At 49.5% G+C, this 26,117-nt stretch overlaps 1 protein-coding gene across 3 annotated transcripts in view; it reads left to right on the forward strand.

The window, feature by feature from the left end:
• fus (epithelial splicing regulatory protein fusilli) overlaps positions 1-26,117 on the forward strand; it is a 129,822-nt gene that overhangs the window by 100,396 nt on the left and 3,309 nt on the right. The window contains exons 7-12 of one of the 3 annotated variants that reach the window (XM_065438130.1): positions 1,937-2,112; positions 5,890-5,984; positions 6,877-7,119; positions 19,243-19,479; positions 21,231-21,423; positions 23,382-23,665. In XM_065438130.1, coding sequence (XP_065294202.1) covers positions 1,937-2,112; positions 5,890-5,984; positions 6,877-7,119; positions 19,243-19,479; positions 21,231-21,423; positions 23,382-23,665 — 1,228 coding nt within the window. The remainder of the gene's footprint in view (positions 1-1,936; positions 2,113-5,889; positions 5,985-6,876; positions 7,120-19,242; positions 19,480-21,230; positions 21,424-23,381; positions 23,666-26,117) is intronic. The other 2 variants (XM_065438132.1, XM_065438133.1) reach the window with 2 other exon arrangements.

The raw sequence follows: 26,117 nt of genomic DNA on the forward strand, positions 1-26,117 counted from the left end.
GTTGGCTCCTTTGCGCGAGCTTGAGGATTTCAATGGTCTTAGAAAGTGTGCTCGGGACAAAATCATATAAGCGTATCGCTGGCCGCTAGCAGTTACTGTTCATTCTTGATTGATTGATGGGTTGTAGTGGCCAGATCTGGCCAAAGAGCGCCACGTTCGACGAGTATTCATTTTTGAATACACGCCGCCCATGCAGTGCGGTCTGAATTCGCAAATTTATGTTTTCTCTTGGCGCGGCGACGTGCTTTAATCCATGTCGCTCGACGTTTAAAGCAAGCACGCTGCCCGTTAGTTTCACATGCGGTTCAGGAGAACGGAACGTGCAGGGGTGGGACTCCGGCGCCATTTTGATACAAGCAGAAATTCCTGCTCCAAACAGAAAAAATTGACCAAAATTGCGCCGCGCTGCGCCAGAACGGCTTTGGCATGTGTGCTCCGGCAGTGGCCGCGAACAGCGAGCGGATTCGCGTTCTCTGGAAAAGAGTGAAGCCGTTCACGTTCCGCACACTGCGCGACGGCGCCTGCCGCAGAGTTTCTTGTAATTTTCGCGCTTCCGGTGCCTTGCGTGCGACGGAAGACGGCGCGCTTCCTCCCCGCTTTCCCCCGCGCACGCAGCACACGGCGCGAGGCGACTATGTCATCGCCCCTGGACTTTATACGGAACAGCACAGCGAAGGCTACGGCAGAAATGCGCCTGAAGTGGTCCATATATTCGCTTTTGCAATAAAAACAGATCACGATAGTCTTACGTTATACCAGCCCAGGGTTGGTTGCGGCTCTCTGGGTCTGCGGTGACGTATGCTGACAGAGAACTTATTTTACCGCGTCGATTGGGCCGCATAATTCGAGAACATTTTCCGCTGTCATCACGAGCATCGGCGCAGGAAAATATAGTTCGATCGTAGTGCCGCTGATGTTTTCGGCTTTACAGGAAAGCATGCGCCGTGCCACCGCTCGACACACTCTTCTATATATAGCACGATATAGCTACAAAGCGCGCTTCTATACTAAGCGCTTCGTGTTGATTTATTCTGTGTTTAGTCATGGTTTCGAAGTGCGCTGCGATTATTCCATCATTCCACCAAAATTCAGATTGGCCTGCTCCAAAATGCAATTTTGTCTGCTTCAAACTGCTCCAAAACGTAAACTTACTTGCTCCAAAATTACTTTCTGCAGTCCCACCCATGAACGTGGGAAACGTTTGGCGATCGATTGTTAGATTAAAACGGAGTTGGTCAGTCGCTCTTAATTCACTTCCACCGTCTGTTGTTTTACCTCGCTCGTGATCCTCGCTGCGGGACAGGCTCTGTGCCCTATAACGTGGAGTGCAACAACATGGGACAGGCCATGTCTGCAGCGTGCGAAACTGCTCAGCGAGTTTCAATATAGTTTACGTTCCAGAGCGCTATACGTCAGTGGTTTCCGAAGCTTAGCTGAACGTTTTCTTTCAAAATCAATGGTCAACAAAGCTTGCCCTGTAATATGCTAAGGGGAAAATGCAAGTACTGTTCTAGACTAGAGTCTCACCACACGCGGAAACGTATTAGTAACGTGAAACTCGGACGACGATTTAATGAAGTTTTGCTCGCATGGAAGCTACACTTAAGTTACGAGGACTTTGTAGTGGTGGAGGGATTGATATATTCCACCCGTGCGACGCGCGTCGAAGTCTGAGCAAAAGGGCGCCTCTCGCAATCCATGGAATGCGGCCGTGGAAGCGATTTCCCGCCGGCCGCCGGAAAGCCGTAAGTTAATCTCAGCCAGCGCTGTCAGTCGGAATTAGGCGTGCGTAGCCGTCGAAGTAACGTATGCGCATTACAACAGCGGCGTAACCTCGCGTCGCCTTCGCGTAATGCCGATACCGACGTGCCGCTATAACCTTCCGAGAGAGAGAGATTGCGGCGTCTGAACGCGTGCTCCTTCCCTCTCTCCGCAGGGGAGGCGTGGCGCTCTGCCTGAGTCCACAGGGTCGGCGAAACGGGGAGGCGCTGGTCCGCTTCGAGAACAGCGAGCACCGAGACATGGCGCTCAAGAGGCACAAGCACCACATCGGCCAGCGGTACATCGAAGTGTACCGCGCCACGGGCGAGGACTTCGTCAACGTCGCCGGAGGTGAGCATGCAGCCCCGATTGTACTGTTGTTACTGTTATTACTATACTATTACTATATTATTAATATTATTACTACTAATAACCATCGTGCCCAACGTATCACATGATATATGCTACGCTGAGATCGATCCCTCAAAATTCCGATTTAAGCACGGCAAACTATACTGGCGTTTTTGATGCGCTGGAGTGAGACTTCACTCGGTGGATAGTTCAGAAAGACCATTGCTAATCGATTAATCATTATGCTGGATAAATTTTCACCCGTGCAACAATTCCTTTTTCTTCGCGAATGCAATCTTCATACCCAGAACTAAAGGTGAACAAGGTGTTCCAGTTTTCCCTGATGTGGAACTGCGCTTTGGGCATTGCAGCGTTAGGCGCGCGGCTTCCCTTCAAAATCGCCAGCCCGCGCTGGCATCATTGCGGTTGATCGCCTTGCGCCGCAGCCTCCCCCGCGCGCATCCAGTTGACCCGGCCGCCGTGATTGCGAGTCTCTCGGAAACCCTTGCGCTTGCCCGAGGCGCCTGGTCAAGGGTTGGTCAAGGGCGTACGCGATACCGCGAGGAGGCAGCATCGTTCGTTTTCTTTTTAACCCCAGTGTCTGCATTGTCTCTGGCCAAAGTTATACGAATGACCGCGGCGATTGTGCGCCTGCATGCCGCGGCTGGATGGGGGAGCCGGTATACGCAGCACGCGCGCGGCAGATAATGCACCTTGCCCGACGATTGCTGCTTCCACTGCAGAGATAAACGCCCCGGAGAACCGAGCTACGCCTCTTCCTCGTCAAATCTGTTCAAAAAATGGTTTTTTTGCCGTCTGTCCAACACCTGTATCCGCACGCGAACGTTTCGCTTGAACAGGAGGCTCATTTAATTACCGCAGCTGGCTACCCTTGTAGGGAAAAATCGGGGACCGTAGTCACAAACGCGTTCTTAAGCTATGCGCAAGAACGATTTTGTGAATACGGGCCCTGTTTGCAAAAGTAGGTGGCAGCCAATCGTGACGTTGGACATATAATTAACGAAGGCCGCCGGCCAATGAGAAACAGCTCTTACGAAAGCCACCTATGTGAACGCGGTCCCGCGGAGGTTCACGCGTTGCACATAGCTGGCTAGACATGATGTGGCCGCCGACGGGGGCGAAGTGCAAAAACCGCTCGCGTACTTAGACTTAGATGCACGTCAATGAACCCCTAGGTGGTCAAAATTGATACGGAGTCCACCACTGCGACGTGCCGCATAATCACGTCGCCGTTCTTGGCGCGTAAAACCGCAGAAGTTACTTACAATACGGCACATTTTTGTTTCGGTATTGTAATGTTTTTCTCTTTCCTTCCAGTCGTCGCGTACGGCTTGCTGTGTGCACTATTTCAGTCGCGACAAGCGGTCGTTTTACCTTACCTCATTGTTGAACTCGGAGGGTACAATAGATGTAGGGACACAGGCAAAGGGGAGCAAACGAGACCTGACTCGCAATTCGACCTATTTTGGAATAATATCGTATGCGTACAATATGCACGACCACAATGGCCATGCGTAGAGCAGAGCCTAATCATTCAACGAAGTATAAAAAGAAACTACTATGCAGGCTGCGTGGCATATTAGTGAAAATAATTTTTTTTTTTACAATAAAACATGCGGTTTACTGACGCACATATCAGTGCGCTTTTTTATATGAAAAGCTTCTGTGATTTCGCTCGCTAGTTTGCAGGCTTGTTTCGAGTCGACCCGAATTCACTGAGACGCAGAAAGTGCGGTCATAACTGCCGTCGCGGCGATGGGCTTTGTATGGGTGTGCGAATATTCGAATACGAATCGAACAGACCTCGTACTCAATTCGAGCATTCGTTATCCGAAATTCTCGAATATTCGTTTCTGTTCGAACATAAGTTCGAACAGAAACGAATATTCGACGACACTGTTCGACGACACCGATCGGAGTCTCAAGGGAGAGAATCCATGTGAGTGAGGAGTGTTCCGATTGATACTGCTGTAGGAGAGTCGCGGTGTAAACGTGCAGTTTCTGAGCGAACGCGCGGAGCAAATTCACATCCGCCCGGTCGTTTCTTGTCGTTCGATAAGAATTTGTCACTTTTAGGCAGCCCTTATACGAAGTTGTCTCGATTTAGACGATGCAATGTATTATTTGGCCAGTATCACCGTGGTTGCATCTCTTCAAAACAATGCTCGCTGTTGTACCACACTTCTTTCCTTCAACGAGCGAAGCACTCACGTGCATCTGGTGACGTGTTTTTCCCTTGTTTCACTACTATCATTATCATGGTGCACCAGATAACCGAAAGCAGTTGCTTATATCATATACAACAGGCTCCTCAGTTAAGCAGGCGTACATTTGTGATGGGCATTACATGCATGTAAAAAATAATGTGACTAGACCTTTTTTACGTAGCGTATGCAGCAACTCCAATTTTTAGCAACTGGACCTCAGGCAACATTTTCTTTTCGTTTACTTTGATTAGAACTGAGAAAATATTTCATCTTCGGAGGTCGTTTTGCTCGAATATTCGATTGAATGAATTCTGTGGTTTCACGTGCCAAAACCACGATTTGATTATGAGGCACGCCGTAGTGGTGGACTCCGGATCAGTCTTGACCACCAGGGGATCTTTAACGTGCCCCCAATAGCACGGGACCCCACGGGCGTTTCTGCATTTCGCCGCCATCGAAATGCGGCCCCCGCGACCGGGACTTGATCCCGCGACCTCGTGCTTTGCAGCGCAACACCATAGCCGCTAAGCCACCGCGGCGGGTGTGTTCGATCCGGAAATGTCGCTAATAGAACACCCCTAGTTTTAAAGTATTGCGTCCCGCCTGTTTGTGCATGTTTTCTTCGCGGACGAGCACTTTGATCTGTTAGTTTTACCCGAGGAAACGTAAACTGGTAGCGCTTTTTCTGAACGTGACTTATTCACTTATTCGCCCCCAAAATGGGGATATTACATAAGGGGTTTGTACAGGTATAAGTAATCGCATATACACACGCAAAAAAAAAACATTGGTTAAATATGGCAGTTATACAATCAGAAAATGTAGATAGAAAGGTGGTTGCAGTGACATCTTGTGAAAGGCCATCTTAGTCTATGGCTGAGCTAGAAAAGAATGATGCAGAAAACATTGTAGTATGAGCACGTTGACGGGCAACTTACAGGGGATGACCAATGCAGAATGAAATGCGTGCCGGGGGCCTGATTTAGGGCGGAATACGAAGTAAACTGAAAAAAACAAACTTGTGGAACAAACACATACTGGCGATTCGACGAGTACAGGCAAGATTTGTTAGACCGTATTTCGCTTTTAAAGATAGTATGCTGGTATTGTATGAATAGTACAAATGAATGAATCTAGTGGCCCGATTCCGTAGTGATTCTAGTGAAGTTATCAGATAGATTTGGTTAGGGCTGCTGATAGGGGACGCATATTCTAGTTTTGTTCGTACCAGGGACGTGTTATGAAAGAAGTTTTACATTTGGTGGTGCGTAGCGCAAGTGCCGTATTATTATTATTATTATTATTACGTGAATTCAAGGAGATGTTTGTTCACTCAACTGGAAAACACGAACAATTTTGAACCAACCGAGCTCTACTGAAAGGAAGTGAGGGTTGTGATTAAGTGCACGGCTGGTCGTAACCAGAGCAGTGGAACGCACACTCGTTCCCCGCATTGTGCGAGAAGCCAGTGTAGAAAGATGTTTTAAGTTGCTTTTTAATTGTTTTTATTATTCCTATTTTTTATTTTTTGCATTTTGTATACTTCTAGGTAACAACAACGAAGCGCATTCCTTCCTGTCTCGAGGTGGACAAGTGATTGTGCGCATGCGCGGTCTACCTTATGACTGCACCGCTAAACAAGTGGTAAGACGACAGTAGTGTGTTTTCTATCAGATTTTGATTCCGTGAATTCACCACTTTTTTTGTCGAAATGTTTCAACGTGTTAGTCTAGGTGTGCACATTCATGGTCGCAGAACGAAAGGCACTTCCTACGGAAACGTTACGAGCGCGTCAGAGCAGGGACAATAGAAAGAGGACACACACACAGCTGTGTGTGTCCCATTTCTGTTGTCACTGTTCTGACGCGCTACCAGTTCGTTTTTTTTTTTTTTTTGTATTCGGAAATTTGAGAACCGAGGTCAGCACCTTCGAGCGATTCGCCCTTCATGCAGACTCGGAAGTTTACCCTAGATGCCGTCAGCTTTGGCCGCTAGGCTTTAGAACCTACCAACTTATCCAAATTACCTGGCAATTTAGTGTCTGCGTGCGCTTACAAACATCCGACTGGTCACTGCGAGAGACCACATACTTGTTATCTACGTGGCTCAACCACATGCAACGTTTTATCACGTGCCGATCTGTGGCGCGTCACATGTTTCGGCATCGCAGCAATGCTTGTAAATCTCTTCTCGATGAACCAACTTTCTAATGCTATACCTTAGCGTAGTAGGCAGCTACAACGATCACAACCACCACCGCCATATCCTACTACTTTTCACCGCCAGTTCATCGAGCTGCTTTTTCGGACACGAACTCGTGGATGCAGGAGTTGTTACGCCGACTTGAAGCGCGAAAAAAAAAAAAGAAAAAGTGCTATGTAGTTGGCACGCTGCATCGCAAATGTCGCGAGAGGCGACTTCCAAGTCCAGAAGGCACCTGTAAACAGGTTCTTGCAGCATAAGGCCCGAGAGATGAGGCGTGCTCAAACGAGGCGCCCATGAGCGCGAGGTTTGCCCATCGTAAGCGGCATTGCAGGTGGAGTTCTTCGCGTCGTCGGGAGACGGCAGCGAGGGCTCGGAGCCGCACACGAGCTGCCCGGTGATGGACGACGAGGACGGCGTGCTGTTCGTGCGCAAGCCCGACGGACGGGCCACGGGCGACGCGTTCGTGCTCTTCGACTCGGAGGAAGTGGCGAGCCGCGCACTCCACAAGCACCGCCAGCTCATCGGCTCGCGATACATCGAGCTCTTCCGAAGCACCACGGCCGAGGTGCAGCAGGTGAGCGCTGGCGCCAGCATCGCCCGAAGCACACGCGGCCAAGCGTTGTAGCACACCAGCGCAGCACGCTCAACCCATCGCGAGCGCGAATGTACGCAGGGCCCAAGTCCAGAAAGATTTTCTTCGTTCGTAAGTTCGTGCGACTGGCCGGCCGCCTTTGCTAATGATGTGTCCGACGCCACGATCAGCCGACATCTGCTCTTGCGAACAATTCAAGCGAAATAACTTTGTGTGTGTGCGTATGCGTGTGTGTGTACCTGCCTGCCTGCCTTCGGAACAAGCTGGGCGTTTACCGTGTACCCGACGAAAACGGGTCGAGTCGTCTATCGGGATGAAGTTTTCCTGTCGTGCTGACGTAAACGCTTACCGTTCGGACTGAGCGAGGGAGTGAGGTCGGGCTGGGTCAGCCCACCTGCAAGGGTATACATTGGCTCAGCCTGACTCGCTTGGCAAGGTTCATGTAAACGCTGTGGGATAGGATCGGATCGGTGGTTCTCAGCCACCAGCGAAGAACTATATGTTGTGTTGGCACGCTCGGCTCTATCGCCTCGACACAGACCGACTTATGACTCGCCGCGTTCGGGTCTTGGATGCTCGATGGAAATAAATCTACGGAATCTACAAGAGAGCCTCGCGGTCTAGGCATTCAGCCAGACATCGATGGGGGCCGAGGGGGTCACTTTGCACGTGGGATTGCGACATGCGTAATGCACCCAACACGCCTCTAAATTCATGCTGCGCAGCCGTGCACATTCGCGTTTTTCGAGGTTTCTGCTTTCCGGAAACGTTTGCCGGCACCGTTGAAGTCCAAAGCAAATGTGCAGCGACTCTGAGGTCCAAACCAACAAAATTTTGTGAGGCCTGGCTTTCTCATGCGTAACTGGAACCCTGACACATTATATCATTGCATTAGCGCGGCACGTTTCTCCATTTACGACAGTTCGCGCTCAAACGCGCCTTGAGACCTCAGAACCGTGTTCCGTGATTTGGACGGTATGCACGATTCCGTGTGCAAGCTTTCCCACACATCTTACTTGTCCTATCCAAGATTGCCGCCTTGCAATTAATGGCACTGTTGAGACTGATACATTATTAACTACAGCGCGACAGAAAGACAACTGACAAGAACGAGGTGAGCTCTTGGCTATTGTCTTTGTGAGTGGCTCTTGTCCGTTGTCTTTCTGTAACGCTGCAGTTAATAATGAAGCCAAACAAACACGCCCAGCGTTTAGTTCGTATGTTGAAATTGAAACAAGCATTTTGAAAGCTTAGATGGTGCGGGAAACGGAAGGCGGCAGGAATCGAATGTAATCGATCCGCATGTAATTGACACCTTAATTATGATTCTAGCCTGAAGTGTACAGAGGCGCAATTTTGTGGGCTTTGCATATCCTCTCAGACGGCAGTGATTTAAAACTTCGACACTGTTCTTACCAAGCTGATCCAAATCCCCAACGTTGATCCAGGCTGATCTACCTACGTACGCTGATGTACCGATGTCATCAAATTCCTGACGTTTGAGTAAGCTGAAATGGACCGCTCTCTATGTCACCAAACCCCTGATGTGCGACTAAGCTGAAATGCACCCCCTCTCTCCCCACCCTACCTTTCGAAAACCCGCTTAAAAAAAAGTGCACTTGTATTATAAGATGCGGGAGCAGAACAGACGGGAATGTCTTCGGCAGAAAGCCCGTGCTTTAATTTCGCCCGAAGTAGCGATTTTATTGCGACGATCTCAGGGCGTTTATAGTTACGCTCGGCATTGCCCATAATCGCTCCGAGGTCCCCAGGCGCAGGGAAAAACACTCGCACCTATAAAGCTCTTCGATCGATGGCCCCTTCAAAACACTATATAGGGGATCTTTATACACTCACGGAGAACCACAATTCGTAGGAATTTATGAGGGCGAAGATGTACAGAAGCGATTCATGCTGCACGCATGCACTTTTTATTTTTTTCGACCATTATGCTTGACATCGGAAAAAGCTGAATGCCGTTACAAAAAAAAAAAAAGATGAAAGAGAGAGAATGTGTTTCGCCCGATTTACAGGCGCTGGTTTTGCCAGATCCACGCAGTTATCGTTGACAAAATGCCACTGGGCTGAACAATTTAGGCCGTCGCTTCCACACGCTGTCGGACGCTCTAAATGCGGCCTAACTTGAGGCCGCCTTTATTTTATAACAGCAACTAATAACTTTAGTATGCGTATTCGTCAAGAAAATCTACCTGGCAGGTCCTCATCAGGCGGCAAATCAGCGCTCCTTGTTTGTGAGATGACATATCTTCTAATCCTTAAGGGATCCCCGCAACACTTTGTCGAACTTAGTGAATAAACTGCCCGAAACGCTATATAATCTTCTCGTGAACACCTGGGCCACATGTTACTCGCTTATGTGCCGCAGTGAACCTACAGTGGCGCTCTAAAGACCTCTTATACTTTCCTGTTTTTTTTATTTCCCCAGCCATCCTTCATTCAGCCTCGTGAATTTATGAGAACAGACGATGACTACTGATCGAATGAGCCACATTCCTGGAGTGGTAGCGAACTACAGTGCTAAGCCACTTGATGCAAGGGCATCGAAATACGCCGACTCCTTCTTTTCGCCGCCCACATTTCCATGGATGATCACATGATACTGTCTTCTCGGCACTGACTGCGCTGGAGGAAAATTATTGAGCGAAACCCCGTCATCTTCTACGTCAATTCATATCGCCCCTGCGCTGCGCTTTGCCCTGTCTCTACACTGCCACACACACACACACACACACAAAAGAAAATAAGGAGAAAACAATCGTTTAACATTATTTTCTTCTCGCAAACGATATTCCCGACCGCAATGGAGTTGCGTCTTCCACACGCGCAGGTCATGTGCGCAGGGTGCTCTATGCGCATCCCATTCTCGAATACCTCAAGTACACCTTTATTTCCATAGCCGGGACACAAACTAGTACCATATATGTCCCGCACCTCCACCAGAATGTTGCGTGTGGATAGACACAGACAGAAGACGCTATTTACAAGATATTTACACTGGAGCCAGGCCGACACTCGCTCGCGCCAAGCGCACCGACCAACTTCGTTTCTTGAGAATCGCTTGATCATATCGTAATAATATATATATATATATATATATATATATATATATATATATATATATATATATATATATATATATATATATATATATATATAGCACCAAGGACAACATAGGGGAAATTACTTGTACTTACTAAATGAATTAAAGAAATTATAAATTAACGGACGCGTAATCCGAACACGTGTGATTGTTTTCCACCTGCAGCAAGTTGTTCTTTCACCCTCTTTAATTTCCATTAATTTATCATTTCTTCAATTCATTTAGTAAGTACAAGTAATTTCCCCAGGGTTGTCGTTGGTGTCAATGTTTGTTGTCTTCTTATGGTATGCTTAATAAAAATCGGGCCCCTAGGTTAACCCCGTTTCTTCTTGTTTATCTATATGTGGATTTGCGTCACGAAGTGCTTGAAGAAAACTGAACTGGAACTTAAATGTGATTAGTAACGCATCTAGTCCTATGACTTTTGTTAACCAAGCACGTCTTTGCTACTTCTGGGCTTCAGTTAAGAAACTGCATGTGCTCTAGAAGGAGTAATTAAAAAGTTAATTAGTGAATTATTTCAATTGGCTACCTAGACATTCTTATTTGTCGTGCGAGCTATGTCCGCCTCTTCTGGTTATCAACTCGAACTGGCGGAATTGCGCTGTATGCTACGAGATATATATTTCTTAATTTGTTCAAACCAATTGAAACAAAAAGAGGGTGGTATATACATACACCAGCGTATTTTTGCGGCGACTGTGTCAGATTGTTAAAGTAAGGGATTTGAGACGGAATTATAATTTGATGGACCAAGCTACATACGGATGTCGCTACTTCCACGGTAACTCCTCAGTACAATTATTCATTGACAAACTTCCACTAAATAAGTTTTAAAATTAATCGGGTATGCTGTAATTGCAAAGATGAAGTCAGACAGTACTCAGTACGAGTTTCCTTGTGAGCATGACAGTAAAACGACGGTATCTTGCATGCACAACAGCACACCCTCCCCCTCCTTCTCTTTATGCTAACCGCTTCGCAATGGTCTTACCGTGCTGTAGAAGTGCTATTAACCGTCTTTGCCTTCGGGTTGGCTGCGTCCGCAGTACACTATATTACTGATCATGCGGAGTAACATTAGAATATAGAATACTCACTCGTAGCCTACTTCGAGCTGTATTTGATAAAGTACCTTTCCACAATGCCACAAAGCCTCTCTTAGTGCGAGAGAAGGCTTTATAAGCTAGAAAAGGCGCGAAAACTAAAGTCGCTGGTGGCGATGCCGCCGTCAAGTTCCCGCATCACCTGCCGTGACGTCATAGATTTTGACGACGTTTGCTCGAGCCAAGTTAATTTGTTTTTAGGGGATATGGACTATACAGTGGATCCTACACGAGAGCCCAACACAACTTAGCAATGTTGAAGAACATTTACCTTACCACAAGGGTCCAAATTAAAGAAGATGCTTTGAAATCTGTGACGTCACACTGAAGTACCGGCTTTGGAGTTTCCCCGCGAAATTCAAAAATGAGAACTTTGACCTATTTTCTCTGCTAATAATCAATCATAATTAAATTCTGGGATTTTACGTGGCATAACCAGCACAGCCGCGTTGGAGGACTCCGGATTAATTTTGACCGCCTGGAGTTCTTTAATGTGCGCCTAAATCTAAGTCCACGAGCGTTCTTGCATTCTGCCTCCATCGAATTGCGGCCGCTGTGGCCATCATCGAACCCTCGAGCTCGGCAGCGCAACCCCATAGCGACCGGACTACCGTGGCGGGTTAATCAGCATATTACCACGACATAGAAAATGAAGGTTTGAAAGCATACTTTATCAACCTAAACTAATTCAGTGTTTCTCTTTAGCGTCCCTTTAAAGACCTAGATATGACTGAACGCGTGACGGGCCTCGTTTCCATTAGCCGATGTATGCACGAATGACCGACCAGGATGCATTATTCCGGAGTTCAATTCTTTGTCTCCTATCTTCAGAGGCCGAAATCACAAAGTCATTCCTTCTAAGTGCTGTTTCCCATTTGTCCCCACACAGGAAATATTTGGGCAGACAATCGCGAATTACCAACCCACCTTGCTTTATAGCAAGAGTATTCACAAAACGGGTCTTATACTCCAGAAGTATGCTCAATAGCAGACGCCAAACGTGATGTCGGATATATTATTATCGAAAGCGGCTGGCCGATGCCAAACAGCACTTACGAACGAAAAGCTTCGAGGATTCGGCCGCTGCTTATTATGCAGCTTTGAAGAGACGGACATTTTGCGGTTACGCTGGAACCTTTATGATGTTTTGCACGCTGGGATACTTCTAGCTAACCTTTTTTCTAAATCGTTTCTGTGCTGCTTGTCGTGCCGTAGTCTATTCTATGCACCTTTCTTTCTAATGGGTGAAAATGTAAAATGCTCTTCCGTCTTTGCTGTGACAGAGCCGAAAACCCCGTCTAGACTTTGCTCGTGCAGCTTTTCTTTGTTTCTTTCCCCCTTAATAAATCTTTTTTTTCTGAGCTAGCTTTCCTTTGTGCAAGGATCGAGCTGTGAAGACGCAAAACCAGTTGTAATATAGGCGTCGCAGTTTTAAGGCCATAAGGGTAGAGTCTCTTTGGTCGATGACCTTTTACAGATGTTATCAGGCCTACGACCGCACAGACGGAGGAAATGTCGGCAAGGTCTAAGATGCTACAAGTGAGGTTGGTGTGTGACAGCTATCCGTTTTTTTTTTTCTTTAGCTTTTCTCCTATTGTGTGGTGTGCTTTCGCCACTAGAGCATATAGTTTTAACCAGAAAGCATGTCAGCATTAACCCGAACGTATTGAATTCAAGGCATCCGTACGAGACCATGCTCGGAGATTCCGTACCAAAGTTACGAATATCAGGAAAGCTTCCAGTGGCCACTCCCTAAAGGGTCTAGACAGTTATGGTTACCATCACATACTTTGCCAGCCGAATAAGTCGCACTACCTTGTGCAAGTACTCAGAAATAGTTGCGAACAGGATGCTTAAGATAACAGCAATATACGACTTCTGCCATGTACACCGTGGCGCACACCTGAGGCCGCATTCACAGATTTTCGTTCGTAAGTGCTGTCTTTATTTCCCTTTTATTTATTTATTGGCGGGCCACCTTCGCTAATATACTGTGTGCAACAACACGACTGGCTGTTATTTCCTCTCACGAACCGTTCTAGCGTATTTTTTTGTTGTTGTTAATACGGGCCTTGAACTACTTCGCGGCAGAACAGGTTGTTTTCGCCATCGATAGTATACATATCAACATAAGGTACTTTCTCTCGGAGACATACTTAAATGTGACGCAGGCCGTCACGGTCACCGCGGTCACACCTCACTGACGCCAAACAGGAACCGCGCGCGTTGCCGCCGCAAGCGGAAAGAATTCTGCCACCCCTTGCGTCGACCGCAGGGAGTGGCTTGCAAGAGCGGGCATCGTTCGGCCGCTGCCTCGCTCGTCGTCAGCCCCTGCGACCACTTGCTCGCAGCAGCAGCAGCAGCAGCGACGTGTACTCTTATAGATAGCGTCTTTTGACAGTGAGAGAGCCAGTGATACATGGGTTCTGAAATGTACACTCCTAAGAGTTGCATCTTCTGGGGTGTACATTTGTCCTGCAACGATAGTCATCGATAGTCAACGATAGGCGTGCTTGCGTTTCCTCTCTTGAAAATTCGGCGCTTGCTACCTTCCTGTCGAGAATGCTCACTCTTAAAACGGTTGCACCCTTTGGGGTGTATATTTGTCCCACAACAATAATCGTCATCTGCTTTGTTTGCGTTTCCTTTCTTGAAAACTCGGCGCTCGCTACTTTCCTGTCGAGAATGCTGCGTCACACTGATAACGCGCATGCCGTTCGTGACTGGGAAGTACCGGGCTCGCAGCGTTAAAGAAAGGAAACGCGGGCAAGGCAGATGACGATTATTGTTGTGGGACAAGATAAGCCCCAGAGGTAGCAAATTTGTTAAGGAGTACACTCTTAAAACATTTATACCCTTTGGGGTGTATATCTGCCACACTCTACACTCTTAGAAAAATTTACACCCTTTGGGGCGTATCTTGTCCCACAACAATAATCGTCATCCGTGCTGCCCGCGTTTCCTTTCTTTAACGCTGCGAGCCCGGTACTTTCCAGTCACGAACGGCATGCGCCTTATCAGTGTGACGCAGCATTCTCGACAGGAAAGTCGCGAGCGCCGAGTTTTCAGGAAAGGAAACGCAAGCAAGGCAGATGACGATTATTGTTGTGGGACAAATATACACCCCAAGGGGTGCAACCGTTTTATGAGTGTAAAACAAAATTACACCCTTTTGCCACACAACGTTAATCGTCATCTGCCTTGTCCGCATTTCCTTTCTTTAACGCGGCGAGCCCGGTACTTCCAAGTCACGTTATGACATAGCATTCTCGACAGGAAAGTAGCGAGCGCAGATTTTCAAGAGAGAGAGAGAGAGAGAGAGAGAGAGAGATAGATAGCAAAGAGAGGAAATGCAGCGAGATCAACCAGACGAGCGTCCCGTTTGCTACCTTACAATGGGGGGATGAGGGAAAGGGGGAATAGAAAGAAGAGGAAACGCAAGCAAGGCAGATGATTATTGTTGTGTGGCAAGATACGACCCAAAAGTGTGCAATTTTGCTTACGAGTGTAGGTGCAGTGACAGTAGTGTAGTGCGCATGACACTGATTTAGTGATGCATACATAGTGTTGCTGCGTATATTCTCCCCATGCAAAGTAACGATACCTATAGTGCCGTCCCTATGCACCGCACGTCTATCATGCGAGCCACCGTGCGACATCACCGTACTCGCTTTACCGCAGCAGCATGGGTGGAGACAGCACGTTTCCCTGCTGTCCTGGTTTTAGACGGAAGCAGTAGCTGCATTGTCTCCGGTTCTCGTGTGTATCCCTTTCAATGGGCGGCAGGGATTGCCGAAGGAACTCCGCCACGGGCGTAAGTCAGGGTTCAGTGCGAGGGAGCTGCTGTGCACACGGCAGCGGGTGGCGTTCGGTGGTAAGCGTTGCGGCGCCCACGGTGACAGTGCTCGCGAGCTCGAGCGCAGGTGATGGAACGCCGAAAGGAGCCAGGGCGCCGAGTGCGCGCGCAGGCGCGCCCACGCGTACGAGCAAATAACAAGCAAAGGGAGACGCGGTGGGGGAGGGCCCTTCGTTTTGATGTCTTGGTCACGCGCAACGTCTGGCGTTCGAGCCCGCGCTGCTCGCGCCGCCGGAGCCTGCCGTTCTTTTCACTGTTTCGAGCACCGAGACGGTCGGTACACGTCGGCGCTAGCAGGTCAAGTGCTGGGCCTCCCAAAGGCGGCGCGACCGACCCCCGGAGAAGCCGTTCGTTGCTGCAACCGAGAAACGTGAGTGTGGTTGGCGGGCGCTTTACGCGCCACCGGCGAGAAGCCACCTGTTGCCACATTCGGCCCGGCCGCCGCGCGTTCTTAGTAGATAGGGCGCCGTGCTCGGACCGCGACGTGGCACTTCGCGGTGGATGCTCGCGCGGGCACATCGCGGCCGTGACAGCCGGCCCCGTTGGATAACGCTGTGCTCGGGGCGACGAACAGGCGGTCATGTTGAGATGACGCTGCCGATCTGGTTTAGAGGAACTGTCGCTGCATGAAACGCGAGCTTCACAATCTATGAGTTTTTTTTTTAAGTAGAAAAGAAAAAGCCTGGTAGACGCTTTCTTTTTCGTTTTCCTGCGGTTTCCTTTCCTTTCTTTCTTTCTATTTTAGATTAGAAACTGTTAGCTTTGCAGGCGCGGTTCAATCCGCCCATTTCCAGTGAGGCATTCGTACCAGTGAGGCAGCCAGTGCGAGGTCAAGCACAGCGACACCAGAGATGCGCTCAGCAAGACTGCAAAAGAAAAGCAAAAAGAAAAGGAACGCGAACCGCAGGCCCGCAGGAGTGATCGGTGTCCTAGCGCACCCGTTGTCGCCGCCGCCGCCGATGGCGGCCAGCAAAACACGGCGCACCGCGGTCGGTGATACGCGCGCGGACAGCGCCGTGAGTCCGCTGTGCAAGCGGTCCGCGTGCTTCGGCGGCATTGTCTTGAGGAGCGGCGCAGCTGGCGCGGTCGTCAGTTTTGCAGGCGCCTGCTGCGTGCCTTTGTTCGGCATCGGCAGTCGCTTCGTGGAAGCGGGCTCCCCTCGAGGCTGCGTCGTTCGTGCGTGCACCCATGCCGCCTGCGTGGTAGCGCCCGGACCCCGGCTGCCGCTTCACCCGCTGCTGCATCGTGAGTAAAAACGCGCGTCGCGACCTGCCGCCGACGAGCACGGCGCCGCCGCGAAGGTCACAGCTGTCGGGACCCCCTCGCGCGCACGGCCACGTTGCAGCACCAGCGCGACGGCGGCCAGCAGGTGCGGCCCTCGCGTTTCTGTGGCCAGCGCATCGAGCGCCACGCGTCGCGTATACGCGCCCCTCGGGCAGGCCGTCGTCACCGGTGCGAAAGTGGGCACCCGGCGATCTCGTGATGCGCCGCCAGAGCGATCTCGAGAAAGACCGGACACGTAGACTCCGGGGCGTACCGGCGTGCAGCTGGCTTACCCCTTATTTAGTTCACGCGGTACGCGAACTTGCCCTGGGCACACCGGTGTCGCAGGCTTGCCGGCGCCTGTGCGCATGCGTGCGACGCCACGGTGATTGCGAGCGAGCGTTTCTTTGGCGAAAATGAGGGTCGTCGTAGCGCGATCTTCACCGGGTCGTTTGTGCTCGATTTAGAGCTCGTGCACTACGGCGGCCACGTGGGCGAAGCGAAATTCGCCAAGTACGTTCCTTAGCCCCCGGCTTTCGCGGTCGTTGACGATTTCTGAAACTATGCGAGAGGTCGCGCTAGTGTTCGTTCGGCCTGACGGGCATATGCAATAGTTTTCTGCGTTCCCGTCAAATTCCGTCTTGCAGTAATCGTTACTTCACAAGTACAAGTCGTACTTGAAACGATAATTGAAGAACGAAAATATACTGCGTTTGGTGACGCACCTTCACGGAGCCCTGTTAGCTGGACGACGCGATTCACGAAATCCGCCCAGCCGGTCGCCCAGCTGCAGATGCGGCGACAGGAAAAACATAATACAATGAGAAGCGAGAGCTCTTCTATACGAGGCTGGCGCTGTAGGCAACAAGAAGGGCTGAACATTTTCCGTCGTGTATTTTATTTATTTGTTTATACTCTCGTGACAACTATAAGTTTTTTTTTTTTTTAAGCGTGCCTATATTTTGGCGACTCGTTTGACTCCTGCTCAGTTCACTCCGTTTTGTTAATATTGTAGCCAGTGTATATAGTGCGGGCGAAGAAACTTCGAGCTGTCGAGTGGCGCATTATAAAAACGGTAACTTCTGTAAAGCGGCCCCATATTCACATCTATAGGTGTCCTACACTTTGTTCCGTGTAATGATATGCCCTCAATAATGGTAATTTGACGTACGTGATGCTGATATGAGGCCTGAACTTTACGTGAATCGGAGTGGAATTCACAGCTGAAGGCAAGAAATACGTAACTGCGGCACCAGTTATGTTAAGCACGTATAACATGACGCCTGTCGCTGAAGCCATGGGTTTGAATTTTAATCACCTCGAGACTTGACGAAAAATAACCTTAACATCAAAACCTGCGCGAACATTTCCATTATTTTCGGTAAAAAAAGATCCGCTTACCTGTGAAGTTGCACCGTTATAATAAAGTTAGTGTATTGAGCATCTAAGCAGTGCAAAACTAGCGGTACAATTCAGCCTAATAAGGTAAAAAAATACATAGTTCATGTCATTTCATTTCACTGGCCGAATGAAATTTATGTTCGCAGAAGGCGACGCGCAAAAATACGAAACAAAGCAAAAAAATGTTCAATACACGGAGAAAACGAGAACAGAGGTGTGCGAATGCAGACTGGATAGCGTCATCCTGCGTGTCTGCATTCTCAGTCTTGCGCTCTCGTTTTTCTTTTTTTTTTAAATCACGCAAGGATGAGACATATGTTGTTGTTTCCTTCTGCGCGCTGCGCAGCTGTAGTGTACACTTGCGCCTTCGCAGCCGCGCATCGTTGTGCTTATGCAGTAAAAGAGAAACGTGTGCCAGGTACTCTGCGCAGCCGCGCGCTAGTAAAATAGCACATTATTATCTCTGGCGTGTCAATATCCACGGTTACTGTGAACATGCGGGCATATAAGAAATATGGGGGTGAGCAAAAGCAGATTAATAATCCGGTGCGTGCGTTTTTAAAAAAAACGGCTTGTGGCCGTCAAGGTCTTATCGACGTGGCCTTGTGAAGGCCTTGAAGAAGACAAGTCCTCCGACTGAAACTTTGGAGCCGGGCTGGGGAACCGCCCCTGCTCGCTTTTCTAACGCTTCTAGTGTGGAATACTGTGAAAGGATTTGGGTATCTTGCGGATGCTCTAAGAAAAAGCGTCCCCCCCCCCCCCCCAAGGGGAAGGGGGCTGCTTGGGACATCGGAGAAATCTCCCTTCCCCGTCCTCTCCCCAAATACACACAAAACGTGGTCTTCATTTATTTGTGGCACAGCACACCTGCGTGTTTCGAAAAGCATGGGACTTGAAGCCGTTCGTGTTCTCCCATTCTCACTGCACAACGAGAACTGGAGAACACTGGCCGTCCAGGAGCAGGCACTGGCGGATGGTTGCGCCGTATGGGCATTAGCCAGCCGTGCGTTTGTTTATCGTCCGCTGTTCTTTTACTCTCACTCAAGAAGCCCCCTTCCCCACACAGGCACACGCACACACACAAAATATTCTACTTTCTTCTCCACTACACCGTTGAGAGATTCATACAGAGATCCCCAGCATCCAAAAAGAACGGCCGCTTGCTCCGCCACCATTTCCACGCTATAGTTCGAGAGGCCTTTTTGCCTCCTCGTATATTTTCTTAGAACACCTCCGAATTTGTCGCAACGCGCACAGTATGCGTCTGCGTGTATAGTATATGCCTAACTGCAGATAGTAGTTGTTGTAGCGCGTGCTGGAGTGACGAGCGGCGGCCACACTGTCGATGCACCACGCAGGTTCTGAACCGCACCATGGACCCGCGGACGTACGACACGGCGCAGCCGCTGATCGCGTCGCTGCCCCAGGTGCCGCTGCTGCCGCAGCAGATGCTGCCGTCGCGCTCGTCGCGCAAGGACTGCATCCGGCTGCGCGGGCTGCCGTACGAGGCGCAGGTCGAGACCATACTCGAGTTCCTGGGAGAGCACTCGCAGGCCATCGTCTACCAGGGCGTGCACATGGTCTACAACGCACAGGTGGGCTATCGGAGCACGCCCTCCTCTTGCCATGCTGGCGTTGGGGCGACGCGGCTGCCGGTATAAAATAGGCTATGCCCCACGCACGGCTTAAACATAGCACTCCTTTCTCCTGCTGCGTTATCACATTATTTTTTCCCTCTTTCTAACAATGAGCCAACGGACATATTGGTAGTGCTTTTTTGTCCGTTAGAACCTTCCGCCAGAGAACGGTGACAGACGCCGAAGCGATTGACTGGCTGTCGTTTCGGCGAACAGTTCTTACGTATAGTGCAAGTCATTTTGTAAATCTGGGTCCATATCTTCACGCCTGCATGAGTGCTAAATATGCCGTTTAATATGTTTTGTAGCTCAGTCAATCGTGGTGTATCGCAAGCGGCGGTCATCTGCTTGAAACAATGTACTGTCCTTGTACACTATAAGCGCTTGTTCTCTGTAATTAAAGATAAAATGAAAAAAAAAAGTGACGCGAATAACGCTCGAGGAGACCGGAAGCCGCATGGTAAATACGTGGTGGTGGAAACACCTCATATAAAAAGTTGCGATTAACTTTTGCCACAATACATCATCTGCGGAGAGTACAATTGAGGTTACTGCACTCAGGGTTACTGCGCTATGCAAGGTTACTGCACCACTTTCCACCACTCTGGATTTTTTATTGCGTAGAATAAATTAATAAATCAGATTTGGTACGAGATACTGGGAACGGTCATGTTTTGTCAGTTTCTTATTCGAAAACGCCTTCTTCCCCTGAAAACAAACGTCATTTGTTTCTGCACCCAAATGTTCTAGCGATTGGAGTACGTCTGCGTTCGTGCCTCTGGTCATTCGGACTCCTGCACTTACATGTGTTTTAACCGTCATACGCGTAACGACAGTAAGAATCTGCTCGTGCTGTATGTTTTTAATTTTTTTTTTGCATTCTTCCCGTGCAATGGGACAGAAATTGTGCTCAAAACGACAGCTGTCCTGCGTGTGCAGTGCGTTTGAAATTGTTTACGCGACCTAGACATGCACTTATCAGGAATAGGCGTCTGGTTCGTACCTGAGTTTGGGCAGTCACCATTCTACGCCTAAAAACTTAGCCAGCAGCTAGGCACATGCCGCGATTGTATAACAGTATGGTATCGCAATGACAATGCGAGAAAAAAAAAAGCAATGTCACCTGTGCATGCTCAGTGCGCCAGCTATGGCGAGGATGACTTAGCTGAGTTTCGTGGGGCCCGTTCTTCCCCATGAAAGTCGGCGAATACTGTAGGCTTGCATTGGGTATTGTAAACATCCACCAACGCTCCGAACAGGTTTATTCGAATAGCGCGATGCACAACGTAAAATATTCTGTTTTCTTCAAAAAAAAAATATGTTGCGTGCCGAGTTGAGTAAATAAGTAAATGAGCCTAGGCTACAAACGAGCAAGTGGCCTGAATTCAGCACGTTTACTTCGAGTCACCTTGTTTCGGATTTAACAATCCCACTCCGACAGATTTTTTTCGGCGTTGCGGAAGTCGACGACTTGTACGCCTCTTCGTGCAGGGCGCGCAATACTGCACCGGCATGATATGGCGGATTCACGGTTTGACATTTCTGCGCAATGCCGGTCGAAGCGCCAACCTGATTCAGGGAACGGGAAAAGCTCGCCTCAAAAGAGGGACGCATACCGGCATTGCTTTTGTAGCAGCCGCGCCTAATTGACTGTGAGTGAGCGCGTGTAGAGAGAGGCCTTTGCAGAGCCCTCGTGTGTTCACCTCCAGGGCCAGCCATCCGGCGAGGCCTTCATACAGATGGACTCGGAGGACTCGGCTTTCCTCGCAGCCCTCCAGCGCCACCACCGCTACATTATGGGCAAGAAGCCGCGCTACATCGAGGTTTTTCAGTGCTCCATCGACGACATGAATTTGGTGCTCACCGGGGGAATCCCAGTACAAAGGCCCTTGATATCTCCAGGTGAGCCCTCGAACGCGCCCCCTGCCCGCGCATTTTGTGAGAGCACGCGCGCTAGCTAGACGACGGCGACTCCGAGGCCCGCGTGCACTTTGTGTCCAGCCCTCGGAACAGCCACTGCAGCCGAGGGTCTCGCCGTACTGCTCCGTTTTCTTTTCGCGCGTTGAACGACCGTCTGCGCTCAATTTTTTTTTCTTTTTTTGCCCGCTGTCATAACTGGGCAGCGCGCATTCTCCGGCTACGTGTAGCGTACGAGCATACGAGGGAAAGGCGACTGCGTCACCTTGCTGGAGCAGTCTAATATATTCTATGCTTGAACAGATATTCGACTGAAGGCCGATACGCTTGAGAGGGTTAATGTCAGGCGTCGCTCACTATACACGCCGCGTCGGATTGGCTCTAGGCGCGGGAATACTTGCCATATAGCTTGCCTGCGTAATACCGGTGTCACGCTGCCATTTTCCCTCCCTATCGAGCCCGATCCGGATCGAAATTCTCGACCGCGATTGGCTTCCTCCCGCGGCTTGCGCGAAGGAGCCAATTGCGACCGAGAAATTCGATGCCGATCGGGCTCGACAGCGATCGAAAGCGTGCCAGTGGCACTCCTATAAATCAGAATTACGTGAAGTGTTACTCAAATATCATAAGCGAGAAGAAAGGTGGTTAACCGAGGGGCCCGATTTTTATGGATTTCTATGGACGTTCCACATCCGCCGCCAAGGTTTGTGAGTGGTGGCGCTGGCTAATACTCCCAGGGTTAGTTCTAGTAGTGAGCCATAAATAGCCAAGAAAGTGGATGGGAAAGCGGCGCCGCGGTAACTCAATTGGTTGAGCATCGCACACGTAATGCGAAGACGTAAGATCGCTCCCCACCTGCGGCAAGTTGTTTTTTCATCCGCTTTCATTTCCATTAATTTATCGTTTCTTTAATTTAATTAGTAAGTACAAGTATTTATCCTATGTTTTCCTTGGTGTCATTGTTTGTTGGTTCAAATATCATAAAGAAATTCCGCGTTCTACTTTTTTTTTGCGAGTTCTTTTTTTGGGGAAGTCGCGAGCACATGCATAGCTTACCTGCTTAACATCTACTCGTAGATTCCACTCACGCGCGACTTGTCATTTTTCCTCGAGAAAAGCCAACTTGCCATAGCAGCAGTGTTTCACAGCAGGGATGCGTAAAGAATGACATGCATGGTTCGTAATGAAGCAACGCGAATAGAGCCTTGTCGGCCGAAGGGTGCAGTCGAACAAAAATATGAATGGACTGAAAATGAAATAGGCTTGCCTGTTCAATTAAAGTTACTATAATTCTAGTGTGTCGTGTCGGGAAGTCCTTGTCTATACTGATCCGTTGGGAGTCACCGAAGTGTCCGTGTTCTTTTGCGCGCTGTAAGTGTGTCACCGACAACGAATGAAGCGTAATAATGCGAGTGCGCTACCTTCAGTGCATTCTGCGTCGTGGTGACGTGTAGAACCGTTGTCAAGAAGAGCCCATATGTAGAGCGTTCCAATAAGCTTCTGGCCGAACGTCACAGCAAGTCGCCGAAGTAGGCCTACTGACTACCAAGCGCCTCTAAGCTATATTGGGTAAGACCAGCTCTCGTCTTCGCTTCCCTGCGCTTTTGGAGCGTTGGGGACGCAGTACAGAGGACCCGGTGCACGGCACGGACTGAGCTCTCTGGTTAACACTCCGAACGGGCTCTAAAACTTTTGGCGATGGGTGTACGTGTTTCGGGAACTGGTAGCACATGAACCCCCTCACATTTCACCTGGAACTGCCCTCGAGTGGACGGTTTCCCAGCACGTCGTCGCACGGCGCAGAATGCACCATGAGCCCGCGCGCGGTTTCATTTGTTGCCGGCTGCACAGCTGTGTATATGCACGCATGCATGCTTGTGGTGTGCGCGCGTCACCTTGATCTGCGACCGCTCTGGGGCGTGTGTGTGTGTGTGTGTGTGCAGCGGCGGCCGCGGCTGCGGGCGCGATGCTGCCGCCTGCGCCGTACGGCGCCTACCCGTACGTGCAGCCCCCGGCGCCCGTGCTGCCGGCGGCCACCATGACGACGCTGGCGCCGCGGGTGTCCACCTACTACCCGCCCATCTTCTACTGGTCCTACCCGAGTCCCCCGGTGTCCCCAACCACGTACTACCCCCACTCGGCAGGCCCCACCATGGTAATTTTGCGCGGCCTGCCGTATAGCTCCACGCCCCAGGACATTCTAACCTTCTTCCAGGGCTTTCCAGAGGTCAGGGCTTTTTCTTTCTTTTTCTCTTGGCTCAGCCGCGGGACACGGTGCCCCAGCACTCTTGAGCGCACGCTCCCCGCTGGTAGCGTCGGGGGGGCTGTCCCCCCGTGTGCCTGGACGTGGCAGTGGCCCTAATCGTGTTGCGTGGCACCGTGCATTCAGTTGCTGCGGCGGCGCTTTAGCATCGTGCCGGGCGGCGTGTCCCGTTGGCGTGAATGTGTGTGCATTGGTTTGTCGGAACGTGGGGGATGCTGGTGTGCGGGCTGTTTGTTTCATTTTTTTTTTCTTTATATCTTCCTACTAATCTCGGCTGTATTAACGCTTCGTGTGTGGAATTGTGGCTGCTACCGACTGTTGGCTGGTGTATGTTGCTAATGCGGCCGCGGCCTGGAGGGGCACTCGCGCAGTGGCACGGGGTGTGTGGAAGAGCATGCGTACACGCGACCTTGGGTCCTTTTTTCCCCATCTTCCTCTCTTCCTCTGCAAAGCGGCCACCTGCCGCCAGTGGCGATGTGGTGCCGCCGGCACGATCCTGCGTCGTGCCTGTTCAACGCTAAGGATTTACAAGCAGACTTTGCTACCGCGTTTCTGCAACCTTAACATTATTTTCGCCGGCGATCGTTTATTCTTCACTTTTACTTTCGCGCTACTGGCGAATGTGTATAGCGTATGAAGCCTAAAATTTAACTCTGGGAGACTTCGTTCGTAACGCCGGTGTGCCTCGTAACAAGTCCCTCGCGTCCGAGGTTGTTGAGTGGGCCATCGAAACACCAGTAGCTCGGATTCGGTATACATTTCGTTACCGACGTATCAATGTTGTCCGAGAAGGTGTCCGACCCGAAGGTCTCGATAACAGTGGCATAGCGCCAACGCCCTTAATTATTTCTAGACTGTGAGCGGGTAAAACCGTCGGTACGCCCTCTAAAATGTCACGTTCGTAGTGCTCTTAGTGCTCGACAGTTGCGTATATGTCTATAGTATACCTAGACGTAAACATTCATACGTGCTAACATATCGAAACCTGCTGGAAGCTAACCAAGATGTTCGAAACGAAAATTAAATATTTTGACGCCTTGAATCCACCACTGATAAATGTTCCTGGCTCGAGCACTTACAAGTGGAGGTAATATGTGTGTATATATAGCATTGAAATGTACCGTGCATGTGCGTTGAAATAGCTTTGCAGCCTGTCGGAACACCTCTCAGATTACTGGCAGGTTAGTGTTAAGGCGACCCGAGTGGGGATGTTGTACATTTCACTGATGCTTATTTAAAGGCTACTCCTATAGCCACAGTCGACAGGGCAGGGTATGCCATCGAATCAACTGAGTCCAGGTGGGATGCAAAGGCGGAGTCCAGGAGGTGCGTTCCGCCTCGTGTCAGCTCGCAAAATATTCTCGGTGCATCTAACAATGACAATGGCTTAAATTCCAATGTGCAATTACGCAGTGTTATTAGTAATGATAGTCTTGAAATCAGTGGCATCGATAGTGCAAGCGACGTAGGCGGGAAGGTAGTTCCAGTCGGTGATTGTTGTGGAGTCAAGGGAGTTGAAATACAATTTAGTGTGCCAGCTGGACAGTCCAACTTTGAACAGGTGGTCATTGCGAGACAAAATAATGAGATGATGCTGAAAGAGAGCCACGTGGAACAGTATTTAAGTTAGGTTCTTTATGAAAGAAACAGAAGCGAGAAATTTTACGAAGTAAAATATCGGACATGTCAAGAGATGATTTCATTAAAGTAACATTGGCTCGGGACTAACTTGATAAAATCAAACGTATAGAACAGTATTGAATTGTTTTGCTGGAAATTTTGAGAGAATTAACACGAGGATCCCAGATGGTGGACGCGCATTCAAGCGTGGAAGTCACTGACGTTGCATAAAATAAGAGCTTCCGGCTAGTTTACGTATTTAGAGAAAAAGAAAAAAAAAGATAGTAACTGCAGGGGAAACAGACACACGGAGTTGTGCAACAATATTGACTCCATTAACGTTTGAGATGTGCAGCTCAGAAGAGTGTGCAGTAATGCTTTCTTGATCAAAATTCATAAAAATGGCATTTGTTAACTTTCTATCCTGCTATTTTTTTTTTTTTTTAGCGGTTACAACACGAGGCGAAATGGTTGCTCGTAAGGTCACAATCACTGTACATATAGCTGGACATTTTCGTCATTTGGAGGCTCGATGGCACACTTATTAAAGAATGGGATTAGATTACCTACTTTTTCGGATTCCCGCTTTGTAGTGGACCGGCACCGAAAGTCAAGCAAAAGGTCTGTACACAATCTGGCAGCATAGTTTTTACGTGTCGCGCATGCGACGCAGCTGCATCGTCTCAGCGATGTAGCTGCTTCGCTCACCTTCGCCAAATCCGGCGGTGAACCACACAATGACGAAATGCTAAGGACTCTGACCTTCTTAAAAATGCCCTGAGTTATACCCCGACGG

Source organism: Dermacentor albipictus, chromosome 1 (assembly GCF_038994185.2).
Source record: "Dermacentor albipictus isolate Rhodes 1998 colony chromosome 1, USDA_Dalb.pri_finalv2, whole genome shotgun sequence".
Taxonomy (NCBI): domain Eukaryota; kingdom Metazoa; phylum Arthropoda; class Arachnida; order Ixodida; family Ixodidae; genus Dermacentor; species Dermacentor albipictus.